General features: G+C 41.5%; 1 protein-coding gene across 3 annotated transcripts in view; it reads left to right on the forward strand.

Moving 5' to 3' along the window:
* The window catches only part of NRCAM (neuronal cell adhesion molecule), a 515,870-nt gene that overhangs the window by 465,376 nt on the left and 32,775 nt on the right, over positions 1 to 17,719 (forward strand). For all 3 annotated transcript variants that reach the window (XM_029616764.1, XM_029616763.1, XM_029616765.1), the window contains 2 exons: positions 10,125 to 10,256; positions 14,527 to 14,605. In XM_029616764.1, the coding sequence (XP_029472624.1) occupies positions 10,125 to 10,256; positions 14,527 to 14,605 (211 nt within the window). The remainder of the gene's footprint in view (positions 1 to 10,124; positions 10,257 to 14,526; positions 14,606 to 17,719) is intronic.

Genomic DNA, 17,719 nt, shown 5'->3' on the forward strand with positions numbered 1-17,719 from the left:
TAGTGAGAGGCTGGCTTCACAGACAGGGGGGAGCTGCCTGACCCTCACTCCTCCGGGGTGTTGTGATCTTCCTGCACACAGTGCCCTATCCCTGATACCAGGGGTGTTGTGATCTTCCTGCATGCAGTGCCCTATCCCTATTAATACCAGGAGTGTTGTGATCTTCCTGCACGCAGTGCCATATCCCTGATACCGGGGGTGTTGTGATCTTCCTGCATACAGTGCCCTATCCCTAATACCAGGGGTGTTGTGATCTTCCTGCACACCGTGCCCTATTCCTGATACCGGGGGTGTTGTGATCTTCCTGCACGCAGTGCCCTATCCCTGATACCGGGATGTGTGCAGGAAGATCACAACACTCCTGGAATCAGGAATAGGGCACTGTGTGCAGGAAGATCACAACACCCCTGGTATTAGGGATAGAGCACTGTGTGCAGGAAGATCACAACACTCCTGGTATTAATAGAGATAGGGCACTGCATGCAGGAAGATCACAACACCCCTGGTATCAGGGAAAGGGCACTGTGTGCAGGAAGATCACAACACCCCTGGTATCAGGGATAGGGCACTGTGTGCAGGAAGATCACAACACCCCAGAGGAGTGAGGGTCAGGCAGCTCCCCCCTGTCTGTGAAGCCAGCCTCTCACTAGTAATGCAGGGAGGGAGCTGTCTCAGCCTTCACCATCCTCCCCCCCCCCTCACCCACACACCATTCACTGGCTGGGACATGGGGGAGGGGAGGAGTGAGGGTCAGGCAGCTCCCCCCTGTCTGTGAAGCCAGCCTCTCACTAGTAATGCAGGCGGGATAGGGCACTGCATGCAGGAAGATCACAACACCCCTGGTATCAGGGTTAGGGCACTGTGTGCAGGAAGATCACAACACCCCTGGTATCAGGGTTAGGGCACTGTGTGCAGGAAGATCACAACACCCCTGGTATCAGGGATAGGGCACTGAGTGCAGGAAGATCACAACACCCCTGGTATCAGGAATAGGGCACAAGTTCTAGTCATATTGACTGATCACATTACTTTTTTTGTCAACTACCAACAGTTTCCATTTCCCATCCCCCCAACCATCACCTCAGTTGGAACCTTGGTAACATCAATAGATAAGAGGGCTGCCAGCCAATAGGAATACATATTCATTCCTAACTGACCTGGAAAGTGTCAATAATTTGTATCATTTTCTGTTAGTGTTCCTGAGTTTCCATTTCCATTTCCCATCCCCCCAACCATCATCTCAGTGGGAACCTTGGTAACATCAATAGATAAGAGGGCAGCCAGCCAATAGGAATACATATTCATTCCTAACTGACCTTTACTGACCTGGAAAGTGTCAATTTGTATCATTTTCTGTTAGTGCGCACTAACTGGAGTTAGTGCGCACTAACTGGGAGGTAGTGCGCACTAACTCCCGTTAGTGCGCACTAACACGATTTAACGATTTTTAACGATAAAACGTTAGAATTTCTATTGTATTGTGTTCTATAATGATTTAAGACGATATTAAAATTATCGGACGATAATTTTAATCGTTGAAAAACGATTCACATCCCTATTACCAGATAGAGATCTTGTACAATGTAATATGGTACCATCAGGAATACCCTCCCACCAAACCCATGCATACACATCACTCCTTAAACTAGGATACTTGAACCCCAACCACTTGCTTCATAATTTGTAATTTTCAACACTTTCCAACTGTACTCAGTCCATTTAATTAGCACACTATTAGCAGCTTCAGTATTCATCAGGAGTAAAAGCTTTTCAGCATAAAATATTTAAAGTAAACAGGGAATGTGGTGTGAAGTTAAGTAATAAGCTTTAAAAATTGCTGTTTCTTAGATAAGTGTAATAAGCCCGAGAATGCATGAAACTGCATGCTCCATCGTTACCTTTGTGTCTGTGCACAATGTGCTGTGCGTTCTGTTTTCTCTTTAGATTTGCATGCTATATTTGTTTTGTGATTATGCTAATAAATGTTTAATAGTTAGCTTGAAACTTTATCCAGAACCTAAAGTGCAACAAAATTGTGATGGAAAAAAAGGATTAATGTTCAGTTGTGTGCAGTTATAAAGCAACTACTTATCACTTCAATAGCGCTACTTGACTACTTTAATTGTAAATATGCTTCTTAAAAAAAGCATACTGTTTATTCAGAGGTTCCAACTAATTTGCCAAACCAGTTTTTTTTCCCACGCTAAGCTATTGCCAATTGTATATCTTAAAGCCCTGGTTGCCTTGTTTTATTTTTGTGACACACAGCAGTGCAGCATTCTAAAAACTATTCTAGTCCTGCTGAAAACTGAAATCTTTGATCGTGTTACCTACTGAGCAACAGAAAAGTAGCTCTAGTATACTGGCTTTGAAGACGCACTCTTCTTCAGATATAACACATCACATGAGTTACACCTGTAGAAAGAACCCATGTTGTTTTGAAAGGTCATATATCACAACATCTTTGTGTTCGTTCAATAAAAAATGTCATCACATACTAGAAAGCACTGCACCTCATTCCCTATATTATGGTGTAATGAAACTTACGTGGTGTATGTGTGGGACAAACCAGACAAAACGTTTTCAGCCATAGAAGGAATGATTAAAGAACTGATGTAATAAGGTGCGCTGAAGTTAGTGTGGGTTTTTACTCCTGATTTCAAGGTGAAATTTCAAAGCTGGATGCCCATCAAAGTCAGGCGATGGGTGCGCATCTGGCACTTGCATGCGTCCACCCGATTTTGTAAGACAGCCAGAAGCGCACACAAGTTCCAACGCGTGAATATCTCTCATCAGAGAAAAAAAGGAGCAGACATAGGCAGGGCATGGGCATTCGAGGGCAGAACCAAGAGATGTACATGCAGGTACCTATGCACCTCGTGCCCAGGGCCAGTGCCCTGTATCTTTACATCTTCTATGGAGAAGGTGTACATCTCCAAAAAATAAAATTTACAGACATCTCCAAGGTATTTGAGGGGTCTGGGGTAACTGGGGGGAGTGCAGGCTAAAAAGCCAGGGGGGTTGGGAGAACCTAGCTGAACACGTGGGCAAACTGGAGGACGAAGGTGTGAAACTGGTCAAGGGCTGGATGCCCGTCTGTTATAAAATACTCTCAGATGCACGTCTGTAAGCCAGCATGCACAGGCTTAAAATTAGGTGCACAGATACACGCGTCTAGGCTACTTTATAACATGTATGTGAATGTGTGCGCATGCTATAAAATCTCTGGGTGCACGCCAACACTCATGTATATGTACATTCATACGCCCGTTTGAAAGTTATCATCCCTGTGTGTATTTTATCGTCACTGTCTGTATTTTTCCTCATTGTTTTCCACAGTAATTTAATTAATATTTAACAGGGTTTTTATCTCTAAAAAATTATGCACTAAAAGAGTAAAAGTCAATGCTACAATTAGTATAGGTGCATCAAGTCCTACATTAAGGAAGGCATTGGCTATTCCCCCAGCAATGGGAAAAGTATGTTAAAGGTCAGGCAGCTTAAGGCACGTATTCTTAATGCTGGAAATCTTTCTTCTGGGTAAGAGCAGAAATTAAACTTAACTCACATTTCTGATGGCCATGTTTTTCTATTGCTGTGTCCAGTATGGCAATGTCTAGCTGCTGTTATCACATTGGGCACAGCAAGAGAATAGCTTTGACCACCAGAAATGTGAGTTTACTCCACCTCGGACCCAGGAATTGAATTTGCAGTGTGATTTCTCCAGGTGGGCAACTACAACTGAACAATATGCTGGCACCATGCATCCTGACTTTGGCGTACTATTCGGTTGTAGGTTCCTATCCCAGAGAGCTTATGCTTTGCTTTTACTTGTCATGCCTTGCCAAAATGACATTGCATGTGAGATTGGTGCATCCCAAATTGTGGGCACATTCTCACATCTAAGTCCATTTTGCCAAGGAATGGCAAGTAAAATTAAAGAATAAACTCCCTGGGGTACGTATCCTCAACTATATTAACAAAGTGTAAGCTCTCTAGGAAGGCACCAATAGCTGAACATGAAAGAGCTAATTTTAAAAGCCCTATGCGTGGGAAATCCACGAGATACGCGCGTGACCGGGCCGTGCACAGGCTGCGTGGATTTTCAGAGGCTGGCAGCCACACATGTATCTTCTGGTAAGCGAATAAAGAAGGGAGGATGAAAAAGGGGTGAGGAATGGGCAGGCCGGGACAGCAGCAGCAAGTCAGTGTCGTCAAGAAGCACGCGCCAGGATTGGACGACCGCGTAACCTGCTGCTGCTCCGGGCTGCGGGTAAGTATGAAACAAAAAATTCTAGGGTAGTCAGTGTGATTTTGGGAGTCAGGGCAGGTAGGGTAAAAGGGAGGCAGGTTAGGTAGGGGGTTTATGAAGTTCACTCCTTTACAGGGGCAAACCGGGAGGGAACTGGGAAAGGGGCCTATCTCATTGCCGCCATGCCTACTAAAATCCCTCCCCCCCCTTACGTGATCGAGATGGGATTTGCGCATACGTGTGGGCGTTGATGTAAAATCACACGCACGGGTAGCCAATTTTATAACATGCGCATGTTTAAGATCACGTGTTATAAAATCAGCACGTCCATGTGCGCGCACTGCCAACTATGCGCACATGGATGCCTGCGTGCGGGTCTTAAAATCTACCTTGGCACTGTTTGCCTGTGTCCAGCTTTTCAGGAAGAGCAGGAAAACCTGCAACTAATGCCTACCTCAGAGAGCTTTCACTGGAAATCTAACTCCTGGATCTGAGTTGGAGTAAACTCACAATTCTGGTGACTGAAGCTATTCTATTGCTGTGCTCAGTGTGCCCCGCTCCTGTTTTAAAGCACTTTGTTGCATTAATGCAGATTTTTAGAGTAACTCATGTTTTGGCACATTTTTTTGTGTGCTTTATTTTACTCCTGCTCCATTTGAATCCCATTAGCTTGCTGCATCCTGCAGTACTGCTGGTTTCTACTCCGTGTGTTAACCAAAACTCATGCTAAAATATAACTCCTGTTTTAGCATGTGTTTTATTACATCAGCTTCTGTTTTAGTATGGGTTTTTTACATAGGCAGTTTACGAAGACCTTAGATCTTCTCCCATAACGTGTCCTACATAAATCTCTTCTTTTTCCTCTGAGGGCAGATTTAAAGATGGTAACTTTCAAACCGGCTTGCGGCTGCACGTGTAAGCGTGTGTCAGCCTGCAGCCAGGGAAGCGGCTATTTTATAACTTGTGCACGTCTTATAAAATGGCCTGGCTAGGGCGCGCGCATGGGCACGCAAATCCCGCTTCTGCATAAACAGGGAATTTTAAAAGAGGCGCACCCAGTTCTCCCAGTTAAGAGAGAGGTCCTCCAACCCCCCGCAGTTTGATAGCCTTCACTCCCCCCAGTTAGCTCTGACCCTTAAAACCCCGCAGGTCTGCCTGGTTTTCTTTAAATTTTTACTCACGTGGCATCCGAGGCAGAAGTAAAGTTACGCGGCAGGGGGCTTTGTCGCGTGCTGGGTTGCATCGGTATTTACACCACATCTCAGGTTCATGCCCCGAAATTCCCATGTCCCGCCCCTTTTTGAAAATTGTCCAGATGTGCTCGCTGAGGGAGATATGCGTGTATCTCGCCGGCATTTAACATCCACTCGGGGGAGACGAGCCCGACATATTCATGCATCCTCCTCATTAATGTGTGTGCCGGGTTTTTAAAATTCACCTTGTAGTTAGCAAAGGGAATTCCTTATTTGTGTTTTCTACTGTCTTTTCGTTGGCTCTTTCCCATAGACACAGGGAATAATTTTCATTTTCTTTTTTTTTTTTTTTTAAATACATCTTTATTGGGTCAAGGAAACAAAGCAGACATGGGCTCAAACGTGTAACAACTATGAGATGAATGCAAAAGAAAGATGCCACAACATTGTTTATAGTCAAACTACAATGGCCAAATGTTTTCAAAATAACTCCTCTGCACTTACTTTAGCATTTTCTAAAGTAAGAGTGTAAATTCTCCCCAAAATATGCACATAATAGCAGGTGTGCAGGTAGTTTTGATGAGATACTTTTCAAACACAAAAGCATGCACATATCTCCTTTTGAAAGTTTGAATCTAATTGCTTTAATATCAGTGTGGTTTGTTACAAATCTATGCCCAAAATGTGAGACAAGTTAATTTCCATGAATAGCCTTAGGGGTAGATTTTTAAGCACCTATGTGTGCCGGGCCTATTTTAAAAAGGCCTGGCGATGTGCGTATGTCCTGGGGCTTCGAAAAAGGGGTGGGGGCAGATAAAGTAGAGCGAAGAGAATGGGTGAAGGCTGTGGGCGTCAGCGTGCATAGGATGCACTAGTGTGTACCCCTTGCTCACGCTGACCCCCGATTTTATAATATGTGTGCATCTGGCACGCGCATGTCATAAAATCGGGTATCCATATGTGCGCGCCAGGTAGTGGGCGTACATGGACCTCCCGCGCACAAGTTATTAAAATCTACTCCTTAATGTGTATTTTGAATAAATGTTTTTATTTAATAATGATCTGATCTAGTAGTGACCTCTTTGAGCTCAGTGTGCTTGTTAAACACACCCACCTTTTTTTTTTAATCTATCATTTTATATATATTTATTTATTTATTTGAGTTTTTTTCTATACCGACATTCACGGAAGTTCGTATCATGTCGGTTTACATAAAACAAGGGGTGATCAATAAATTATAACGTACATAACTATAACATGAGAGTATACTTTTACAAATTATAACAAATTATAACCAGTGCGCAGAAAAAGCACTGGTTATAAGCACATATATAAATATGTAACCCCATTTTCGGGTAGCTTCTCATTACCAACGGGGCCATTAAAGAATTTGCACTTCTTGGGGCTGGATCTCACCACATTGGCTCTCATACATGTCTCTTTCCCCTGGGGAAGGAATTCCTCCTCCTAGGTCCAGAATGGCAGGGGTGACCTTGTATTTCTTTTCCCTGGGAGAGCTATGCTGTTTCACTACTGGGGTGCTAGTACGGTGCCAGTAACACACAGGAGACTTTACTCGAAGTGAATCAGTTGAATTAATGGCACAGTTCAAAAACAGTTCTTAACCCCACAGCATCTGCCTTCCTGTTTATAGTGCTCCCTCTATCTGTGCAAGGGCATCTTACTGTCAGGAGAAGGGAAAACACATCCTCCAGGCATGAAAAAAAATGAGGTTTCCAAGTGAGAAAGTATCCTTGTGTGGGCAGGAAAAATCTTTCCATGCTGGTAAAAATTGGTAAAACAGTCCAAGTACAGAGTGTCTCAATTTGCTTCTCTTCCAGGGTTGAAGGCTCCAAGTGGGAGTCCTCCAAATTATTTCAAGGTCTTACCCTTATCATAATGTCTTTCTCTCTCTCTCTGTTACTCGAATCCTTCGATGGTAAGAATCCGCACAGGAAAACAGAGTTCTCACATATTCTATTTCTCTGGGCAGGAAGGACGCAGCAAAACCCTTCCAGTTCTTCTAACCAGAAAACACATTTCCCAAACACTGAGTCCAAAAATCATCAGATGTTCTCTGCAGCAGGTTATCACCATTCCTCTGTCCTCCAGGAGATTGCAGAGGGACAGGTCTCCTCCCCTATCCTGGACCCCATCCAGGGAAAGGTTTCCCCATAACATCTCTCCAGGAAATACCCAGGGGTCTCACAGCATCTTACAAAGAAAAAATAGCAAAAGCCCAAAACAACCCAGGATGCAAACCCTACCGGCTAGTGAGTGGACTGGAAGAGTAGAGCTCCGACCTCTCTCAGGAACACCAGCAGGGCTAGCCTGGGTCCCAGAGGTAGGGCCAAAAATCCTATGCACAAAAAACCTCCAGCACCTCCTCTAACTTCAAAACCAAAACTGCACTCAAACCAAATTTTCATTATTCTAAAATGTTGTGTTTTAACTCTAGCCAGACTATTTAAAGTGTAAATGTAATTACATAACTTAGTCTGAAAAAGAAACTTAAGAATATTTCTCTTGCAGTGTTTTGTGCATGTTGCATTGAGCATATTAGTGCTAATGTAGAAAACTCACTGACTACTCCAAGATTTCAATATGCCTGTAACTATTATTTTGGCCTGATTCTAGCTTTCCTATTTATATTAAAGAAAATAGTATGTGCATATTAGTATTCTAATACCACTATTTTATTTTTATAAGCAAACATTCCATGAGTCTTCTTTTCGTTTGTCCATCTAACATTTATCAGCATGTCTGCATGGGGCACGTGGAAGGATCATACCCTAGTGTGATCATAATGGATCCACAAGTGTGAAACATTCAGTCACAGATTTCTCATTTAGCTCTTTTGAAATCAAATTGCTCACAGGTTGATGTGGTCAGTTGGAGCCAGTTCACAAATACCTTAGATTGGCAATCACTTATACTAGACAGCAATGTTAATTCAGTATAGTGGGGGGGGGGGGGGGGGGGGGAGGGACTAAGTAGTTGAAACTTTCAAAACCTTTTAATATTAATATCCCTCAAAAATGAAATAAAATCCAGAACAAAATATAGGGATCTTAATTTTTTGTTGCTTTTTAACTGCCAACTTAGAGCTGGATTTTCTAAGGTCGCAGACCTTAGAAAATCCGGCGGTAATGAGGGGGCGGGGGTGGCGAAGCGGGGGGCGGGCCTGCGAAAGCCAGCAGCGATCGCACCTCCGCGGTGTAGTTATTCGGCGCGAAACTGGTGGCGATAAGGAATCTTACCTTTCACTGTTGGCGAAGTCGTCGCGGAGTTTGCCCCGAGGCCGCCCCGATTCCTCCCCTTCCGGTGCGGACTCTGCCCCAATTTAGCTATCGCACGCGAAAAGGGACTTTTCACGTGTGAAAGCTTTCGAAAATGACCCCCTTAGTTGCCCCCAAGATACTAATATGTCTACTTTTTTATAAGTCATGACTTCACTGGGAAATGTCCCTAAAGATGGGTTCTGAGATTTCCTTTGCACCTGGTTGCTGTACAATATAGTTTTCAGTTTCTTTCACAAATTCATTACTGTGTTGAGATTGTGTATGCACTTAGTTTCAGTTTGATAGATTGGTAATATCAGAGACTAGAATAGATATTAGTGTATTTATGGACATGACACATAAGAATCAACTTACTGATAGGTTAACAGAAAACTTTTTATATTTACAAGATACACTAGTATCTCATATGAATATAGAAGCACTTAATCTATTCTGGTGAAAAGTGGTGAAAGGAGGAGCTGAAATACTGTCAGTTTGTGCTATAGTAGCCTGCATGGTAAATGTCATGATTACTTTCAAAAATCACTTTGCTTACTGGTTATATCTGCTGTGAAGACCTGGTGCTGTCGATCACTTACTGGAATTCCTCCATAAGAATTTTTCCATTCACTATAATTCACTACCACTGGCATCAATGTCATTACAATGTGAAAGTACTTATAAGAAAGAAAGATGGTTATGTTTGCAGATTGCTAAAATACAAACCAATCGATGAAGCCTATGTACTTACTGCTTAAACTCATAGAATTATTGTGGTGGAATAGGAAACACGTTAACCATCCTAGAAAGAGAAACAACAGGTGTTGAGGAAAACAAAATATTAGTTTTATCTGGTTCGGCTACCCTACTTTTTTTTTTTAGAGGTAGTAGATTGGATTAATTAACAAAGTATACACATTTCTGAATTAAGTCTGTTTCAAGCATCTAATTGCCATAAATCAGTACTGTATCTAATTTAAATGCTGAAATTTCTTGTGATCAGGATTAAGGATACGCTAAATTATACATTTCAGGTTTGCAAGTAAAAACGTGGATTTTACTTAAAATCAGAATATCAGTAATTTACTTGCCAACCAAATGAAAGGCCAATTAATTTTAAATTCCTGCAGTTTGCAGCAGTATCCTCAGTGATCCACAGATTTTGGAGAAATAATGCTGCAAATATTTTGTCATGATGTACAAACCCCAGGGATTTACTTGGTTTGCTTCTGAGGTGAATTTATTCACACGCCTGTACTCGAGTCATGATTGATAAATGCCAGATTCTTTACTGTGTTACAAAGTAGTTTTTAACATTCGTTTACCAAGCAACAGAGGAAAAAAATTGTTATTTTGTTGTCATATTCTAATTTACACCTTCCCTTTTTTATTCTCCAGCCATGGCAAGCCGACAAGTAGACATTGCTACTCAGGGATGGTTCATTGGTCTGATGTGTGCTGTTGCTCTTCTTATCTTGGTCTTGCTGATTGTTTGTTTCATCAGAAGGAATAAAGGTGGCAAATATCCAGGTATGGCATGCATACTCCTCAGAATAACAAATTTATTTATTTATTTAACAGCTTTTACTATACCGGTGTTTGGGCGGGCACATCACGCCGGTTTACAATAAAACTTGAGAAAGGAGGAAAATTACAAAAAACAGGGAGCGGGTGTGGGAGCAGGTGAGAAAGGGGGGTGGGAGTGGGGGGATAGATAGAGGAGGAAGGGATAGCAGCTGAGAAAGTAGAGGAGAGTAACCATAATTGTGGTGGAGGTATTTACAGGAGGAGGTATTTACAGCAGAAGGACTGCAGAGGTGTGATAATTTAAAGCAAGTTATACATTATAACTTATTTACATTATACATTCTATACATTATAACTTATTTACAGCAGAGTGTGATACAATTACCTTATGTCAAGCTAATCCAGGTGGCATGTTAGTGAGAGATCCATAGGAGCGTACAGGAATTGCGGTGGGAGGGGGGAGGCGGGGGGGGGGGGGGGACGGGACTAGGGGGGTGGGGGGAGGGTAATCATACATTGTAAATCATACATTGTAATGATATAGACAAGTCTGTGAAACTAAGTTCTAGTTTGAAGGGCTTTTAGGGGGCAACTTTCAAACTGTGCACAGAAGAGCAAAAGCTGAGGGTACTTTATACTAACAGACTGACAATGTTCAAAGGGAAATTGAGTTGGAAAAAGTATGTGCACAGACCTGTACAGTTTTTTTATGTGGGTAATTTTTTGCCATAAGCATATGCTATGCGCATAACTGTGTACATACATGCATATGTACTATACTCCCCCTGGTTCCACCCCGGAAATGTATCCTCTGCATGTAAAAGTATACATGTACTGGCTCTACGTATGTACTTTTAAGCATAGGAAAGGTAGGTAGTTTTCAAAGATTTAATTTCTATGCATAAAACACTATTTTACTCTTGGAAATGCTTTTGAAAATTGCACCGCCTCCCATTTCTACCACCTATCTTCTGCTCCTAGTATCAGCATGGGATTTGCTGAGTACTTACTACTACTACTACTACTACTACTACTACTACTACTACTACTACTTCTACTACTACTACTACTACTACTACTACTACTGCTTCTACTACTACTACTACTACTAATTACTTCTATAGCACTTCTTAGTGTATGCAGCACTATAGAAAAATATATGAGACAGTCCTCAGTAGAGCTTACTATCTAATCAAGATCATATAGGGTAAAAGTGATTTGGGGAATTTCATTTATTAAGGAAATGTTTAAATCAGTAAGGCTATGGGGGTTAAGATTTAAAAGCAGTCTCAAAGAAGTAGGTTTTTCAGAGTGGATTTGAATAAGACCAGAGAGGAAACATCAACCACCAGTTCAAGAAATCTTTAAGTGTACCGTGCAGCAAGGTGGAAAGCCCAGAGTCAGGAGTTGACTGTGGAGGAGTGACATGCCCAATGAGAAGAGTTCATGAGGAGGGAGTATAGAGAGAGAGAAGAGAGGAGAAGTAGTAAGGAGCTGCAGTGTGAAGGTTCTTGTAGGTGAGTAAGGGGAATTTCAAGTGTATGTGGAAATACATGGGGAGCTAATGTTATGACTTGAGAAGATGGGTTATATGGGTATAGTGACATATGCAAAGATTAAGTCACATAGTTGAATTTGGATAGATTGTAGTAGAAAGAAATGGTTCACCTGGGGAGACCTTTGAGGAGCCGGTTGAGGTAGTCTAAGTGGGAAGTGAAGAGAGAGTGGATAAGGGTTCTGGTAGCATGATCAGAAAGGAAGGAAGGAATGGATTTTGATGATGCTATAGAGGAAGAAATAACACATTTTAGCAGTGTTCTAGAGAAGGAAAGAATCAAAGATGACCCCCAAGATTACAGGCTGGGGGTACTTAGTAGGTTGACAGTGTTATCCACAGAAATAGAGAAAGGGGGAAGAGGGAAACTGGGTTTGGGGAGAAAGATAAGATCTGTCTTGGCTACACTGAGTTTAAGGTGGTGGTGGTGGGGCATTCAAGCAGCAAAGTCAGACAAGCAGGCTGTGATTTGGGGCCGGATTCTTGATGAAATTTCTGGTGAAGAGAGGTAGATCTGGGAGTCATCTGCAAAAAGATATCATTGAAAGTCTAGTGTGGAGATCAGAGAACCAATAGAATTAGTATAGAGAGAGAAGAGTACCCAGAACAGATCCCATGTGGCACACCAATTGGTAGTGGGATGGTGGTAGAGGAGAATCCACCAGAGAACACAATAAAAGTGCAATGGGAGATATAAGAGAACAAAGGCAGGATGGAATCCTGAAATCTGAGTGAGGGTAGAGTATCAAACACTAGATTGTGATCAGCAGGGTTAAAAGCATTGCATATGCTAAAGTAGATAAGGTCTAGAAAAGGTCTTTGGTTTTAGCTGTAAACAGGTAATTGGAGACTTGGGCAAGGTTGTTGCTATGAAATGAAATATGACTGGATGGATCAAGAATAGGTTGAGATGAAAGAAGACAGCAGAGATGAAAAGCACTTTCAAATAGTTTGGATGAGAAAGAGAGGAGGAAAATGGGATAATAGTTAGGGAAGGTAAGTTTCATTAATGGTTTTTTGAAGAGTATGCTTGATGGCAGTAGGAACAGTGAAGTTGAAATAGGTTGACGATGAGACAGATGGAAGAGATCATTGCAGGGGAAACTGATCTGAGGAGCAGGTTGGGAAAGGGTTCAGAGGAACAAGTAGTGAGTTTGGAGAAGGAGAAAAGTTGGGCAGATTCCTCCACTGTGATTTCAAAAAAAGACGAGAGTAGCAAGGGCCAGAGGAAGGGGAGAAGAATGAAGTGGGGAACGGGAGGTGAGGTAGAGGTGACTGATTGAGAACTCAAGACTAATTGTGTGAGTTTCGTCATAGACGTAATCAGCCTTAGTCTGTGCAGCAAGTGAATGGGGAGAGGAGAATGGGATTTGAGGGGAATTTGAGGAAGGAATTTAGTGTGGCAAAGAGATAGAGTTGGAGGCAAAAAAGTTTGTCGAATATATATAAAAGTCTTGCTTGGCAAGTGCAGTAGCAGACTGTAAGAAGATCAGCCCAAATCTGAAATGTGCGAATGTTGCTATCCTGCATCTATTACTCCTAGAGGTACCCATTTCGAAGACCATGAGGCTACTGATAAATCTGGAGGAGAAGGTTGTGTAGAAAGAAACAACTTCAACCAAAGCTGTTTAATACATTTCTGCAACGATTTTTCCCCTTCGAATGCTGAATATGGATTAGTGGGTGTGAAAGATAAGCCCTTTTTTTAAAAAGAGATATCTGTGTTGCAGTTAGTGATTTCCCTGCTAAATTTATAACCACCATTTCTGGTCCCTGATCTAATGTAAATGTTATCTTTGGCGGATTCTGGGCTGCTGAGAAGTCTTAACTGTACTTGCCAGTCAGATGGCGAACGTACGGACGTCCCACGATTGCCTCTTTGTTGATGGCTGTGGGCTAAAATGGATTGGCCTGCGTAAGCAAGTAGATGCCAGTGATCCATTAGAGAAGTTGGCCATATGAATGATAAAAGCTGTTCCAGCAAGGAGATTTAATGTGTGCTCGTTAACTTCCTTTAAAGCTCTCTGTAGCCCCTGAAGCAGACGATCTTCATTGAAACGCTGGCAGGGTCTGGCACAGGCATCGGGAGAAGTGCAGAATATTTAAATCTGAGAAGAACATGCAAAGGCACTTACCCAAACAAAAGACAAATGTTATTTAATCCTGCAATGTAATTTAGAAACTGCAAGTGAGAGTAAAAATAAAACAGAAATGGTCAGTGAATAGATACACATATAGCTAATTTTTATTTTCAACATAAAAAACAAAAAAAAGAAAAGAAGTGGGTCAATGAAGATTTCACATTATAACTGTACATAATTATACCAATAATTATAGCCGAAGGGACACGAGAGATAGCCACATAGGCTTTAATATTCCAAGTTGATTTTTGTTGTTAAAGTGTAACTATTGACATCATCCTCAAGGTACTGCAGGAAATACAACAGACACAAGGATCAAAGCAAATAAATTCCAAATACTTTTCAAGGTAAGAGGAGAATTTGAAGCAGATATGTGTTATATCCATAATCTCCAACTATTCTCTGAAAATATAAAATGATCTTATTTAGGTTTTTTTGTTTTTGTTTTGTTTTTAATTCTTTCCCAGCCTATCCACAGTTCTAGGCAGGTTAGAAATATTGTAAATATACATCATGGCTTTTCTTAACTGGGAGGAATAGAAGGCCTATATGTTAATCTTTCAGCATTTATTTTTAGTTAAAGAAAAAGAAGATGCGCATGCTGATCCAGAAATACAACCTATGAAGGAGGATGATGGAACATTCGGTGAATACAGGTGAGCATCTGGCATGAACCTTCTCATCTATTTCTAGTAGCTCAATGAAGACTAGCACCCATAATATTTATTTTCTAGTTGTCAGCTTCATTAAACTTCATGTAATACAAAACACACATATTTAGAAATTCTGAATTCACAAACTTACTAAAGTACCTTAAAATTAGCAAAAAGAAGAACAAACAAAAAAATCCCCTAAACAAAATACAAGCTACCAGCATCATAACAAATTATATATCCTTATGCACTATAGTTAGTACCTTGGTGGAAATGACAGAATGATTTCGACCTCACAAATCATATACATCTATATAATTGTCAGAAAGACATGTCCCACCTCAAATTATACAAGTGAAGGAAAATCAGAAATTTTAGCTGTAAACTTTTAACTATTAAATATTTCTGGTATGAATGAGCAAAACTGGATAGTACTCGATTATTTGTATTGGTTTATGTGAGAGAATTCCATACAGTTCCATGCGTGCAGGGAGAAAACTGAGCCAGTCCTGGTTTTCCATCCATTGCATGCATGGACTTGAAATTCATATTTCTTAAGATGTAACAAGTTCATGTATTCAATGAGAGTAAAACCAGGACTGGCTCAGTTTCTTCTTATAAACATGCATTTATTTATTTATAATCACTCAAAAGCCACGGTCACCTAAAAGGAATTATTTAGGATGGACACTTAGGTAAATATGTGACAATATGCATGAAAAGTACCTAATCGTCCAGAAATCTCATAATTATAGCTCAATGAACCAAAGTAAGTTTAACCCCATTTAAACTTCGAAGATAAGTGAATGGATAATTATGTAATGAAACAACAAAAAAAATGTTTTTCAACTACGTTTTAACGGATGTTTGATTGACACAGCACAGTTCAATTGCACTATTACATGAGAAAGAAAACATTTTTAAAAATTATCGTACAGTGATAGACCTATGATTAAATGTAAGATGGAGTCATAAAGTTGGTGTTATGACTAAATGATGAAGCCTATTATGAGGGTTAAACTTACTTTGGTTCATTGAGCTATAATTATGAGATTTTTGGATGATTAGGTACTTTTCATGCATATTTATTTTTTTTATAAACATTTAGGGCTGGATTTTAAAAGCTCTACGCGCGCCGGGCCTATTTTATAAAGACCCGGCGATGCGCATAAAGCCCCGGGACGTGTCTAAGTCCTGGGGCTTTACTAAAGGGGCGGGGAGGGGGCGGGAAGGGGGCAGGGCCAGAGACCTCTGATAGAATGGCCATTTGCCGCTGTGTCAGAGGATCGCATGCCGGCAGGCTGCCGGTGCACGCAACCTGCACCTGCCTCCAGGCAGACGCAAAAGGTATGATAAGAATTTGGGGGGGGGGGGGGTTAGAGTAGGGCTAGGGGGGGAAAGGTTAGGGGAAGGGGTGGGAAGTTTAGGTTAGGGGGAATGGAAGTTCCCTCACAGGCTGCTCTGATTTCGGAGCGGACTGGGAGGAAACGGGGAAGGCAGCGCGGCTCGGAGCGAGCAAGGTGCACAATTGTGCACCCCCTTGCGTACGCCGACTCCCGATTTTATAACATGCGTGCGTCTGCATGCCAGGTAGCATGCGCATATGTACGCCTGCGCGCAGGTCTTAAAGTCTACCCCTTAATATTCTGCATTTTTCTGAAAGATGTTAGGTCTAGTAAATAACAGATGGTAGGGATGTGCAGGGGGGAATTTTAATTTTGTTTTGTTTTTTTTGTTTCTGAGTTTTTTAAATTCAGGTATTTTTTGTTTAATGTTTACTTAGTTTGATTCATTTGCTGAACCAAAACAAATATTAAATGGTCAACATTCAAAAAGCCCCAAAAGGCTGACTTTATCCCACTAAAGTTAGTTAGATAGGTTATCTTGGACAGTCAGTGGAATAAACATCTCACTGCCTATGCCAACCACCTTCCCCTCAAGTTGATTCCTCAGATGCTGTTGGTGGGTGAGGCATAAGGAATGTGAATAGCCCCGATACAAAAAAGAAGCTAGAAGCCTGGTAGAGAGCAGGAAGTTGGAATAAACCAGGAAGTCAGGAACATGAAGGAGTTCAAGGAGTATCGCTGAAGACAGAAACCAGAGATGACAAAGTCTCCTGGATTCAGGCAACAAGGACAGAGCCTGTTATGGGATGCTTTAGAGTCAAGAATCTCCTCTATCTTAAATTCAGGCTGACCATCAGCCAGAACTTCATCCAGAGGTATTCCTTGCCTATTGAAGGGATCTGATGTAGCAGGCTTCAGCAGAGAGATGTGAAATAATGATATTTTAAGAGAATTGGGAAGCGAAGGGGCATGGTACTGGATTGATTTTCTCAGTAATGGGATACTTAGGACCAAGCTTAGTACAGGGGAGCCTCAGGCGTGCACTCCTTGTAGAAAGCCAGACTTTATCACTGACTTGAAACTGGGGTTCACATCTATAATGATGGTCAGTGAATTTCTTCTGCTGGATCATGGTTTTCTCCAAATTATTGTGCACCTGTACTCAGGTTTTCTGGAAGTGTTGCACCAAGTCATCAGCTGTAGGAATTTCAGTAGCTGGAGCAGAAAAAAACTAGACGAACAGGGTGTTGACCATAGACTGTGAAGAAATGGAGAAATTCCCATAGATTCACTAACATGATTGCTGAGAGCAAACTCAGCCCAAGGGAGCAAATTGGCCTGTTCTGATGAGCAGAGACAAAACATCTGAGAAACTGTTCAAGACCTTGGGTGATCCTCTCCATAAAAATATTAATCTAACATAGTAACATAGTAATGATGGCAGAAAAGGACCAGGTGGCTCTGCCCAGCAAGGTTCCTATGGTAGTATCTGCCGCTTCATGCAGGATACCCCCAGTTTCTTTCAAGGGTAGTAACTGCTGTCCCATGCAGTTATTCCCAAGCTTTATGATAAGGGGAGTAATATTTACAATCAATCAAAATCAAGTAACTGTGAAACCCATAAATTACTGCTAGCAACATTTTTACAGGATGAAGAGCCTTCTTGATAATTCAGACAATTCAGCTTGATATTCTTTCCTTTGGGACCATCAGCATCTGACGATGTTATCCTGATGGAAATTGTAAATTGATGTCCAAATCTTTACAAAAG

Source organism: Rhinatrema bivittatum, chromosome 9, assembly GCF_901001135.1.
Source record: "Rhinatrema bivittatum chromosome 9, aRhiBiv1.1, whole genome shotgun sequence".
Taxonomy (NCBI): Eukaryota; Metazoa; Chordata; class Amphibia; order Gymnophiona; family Rhinatrematidae; genus Rhinatrema; species Rhinatrema bivittatum.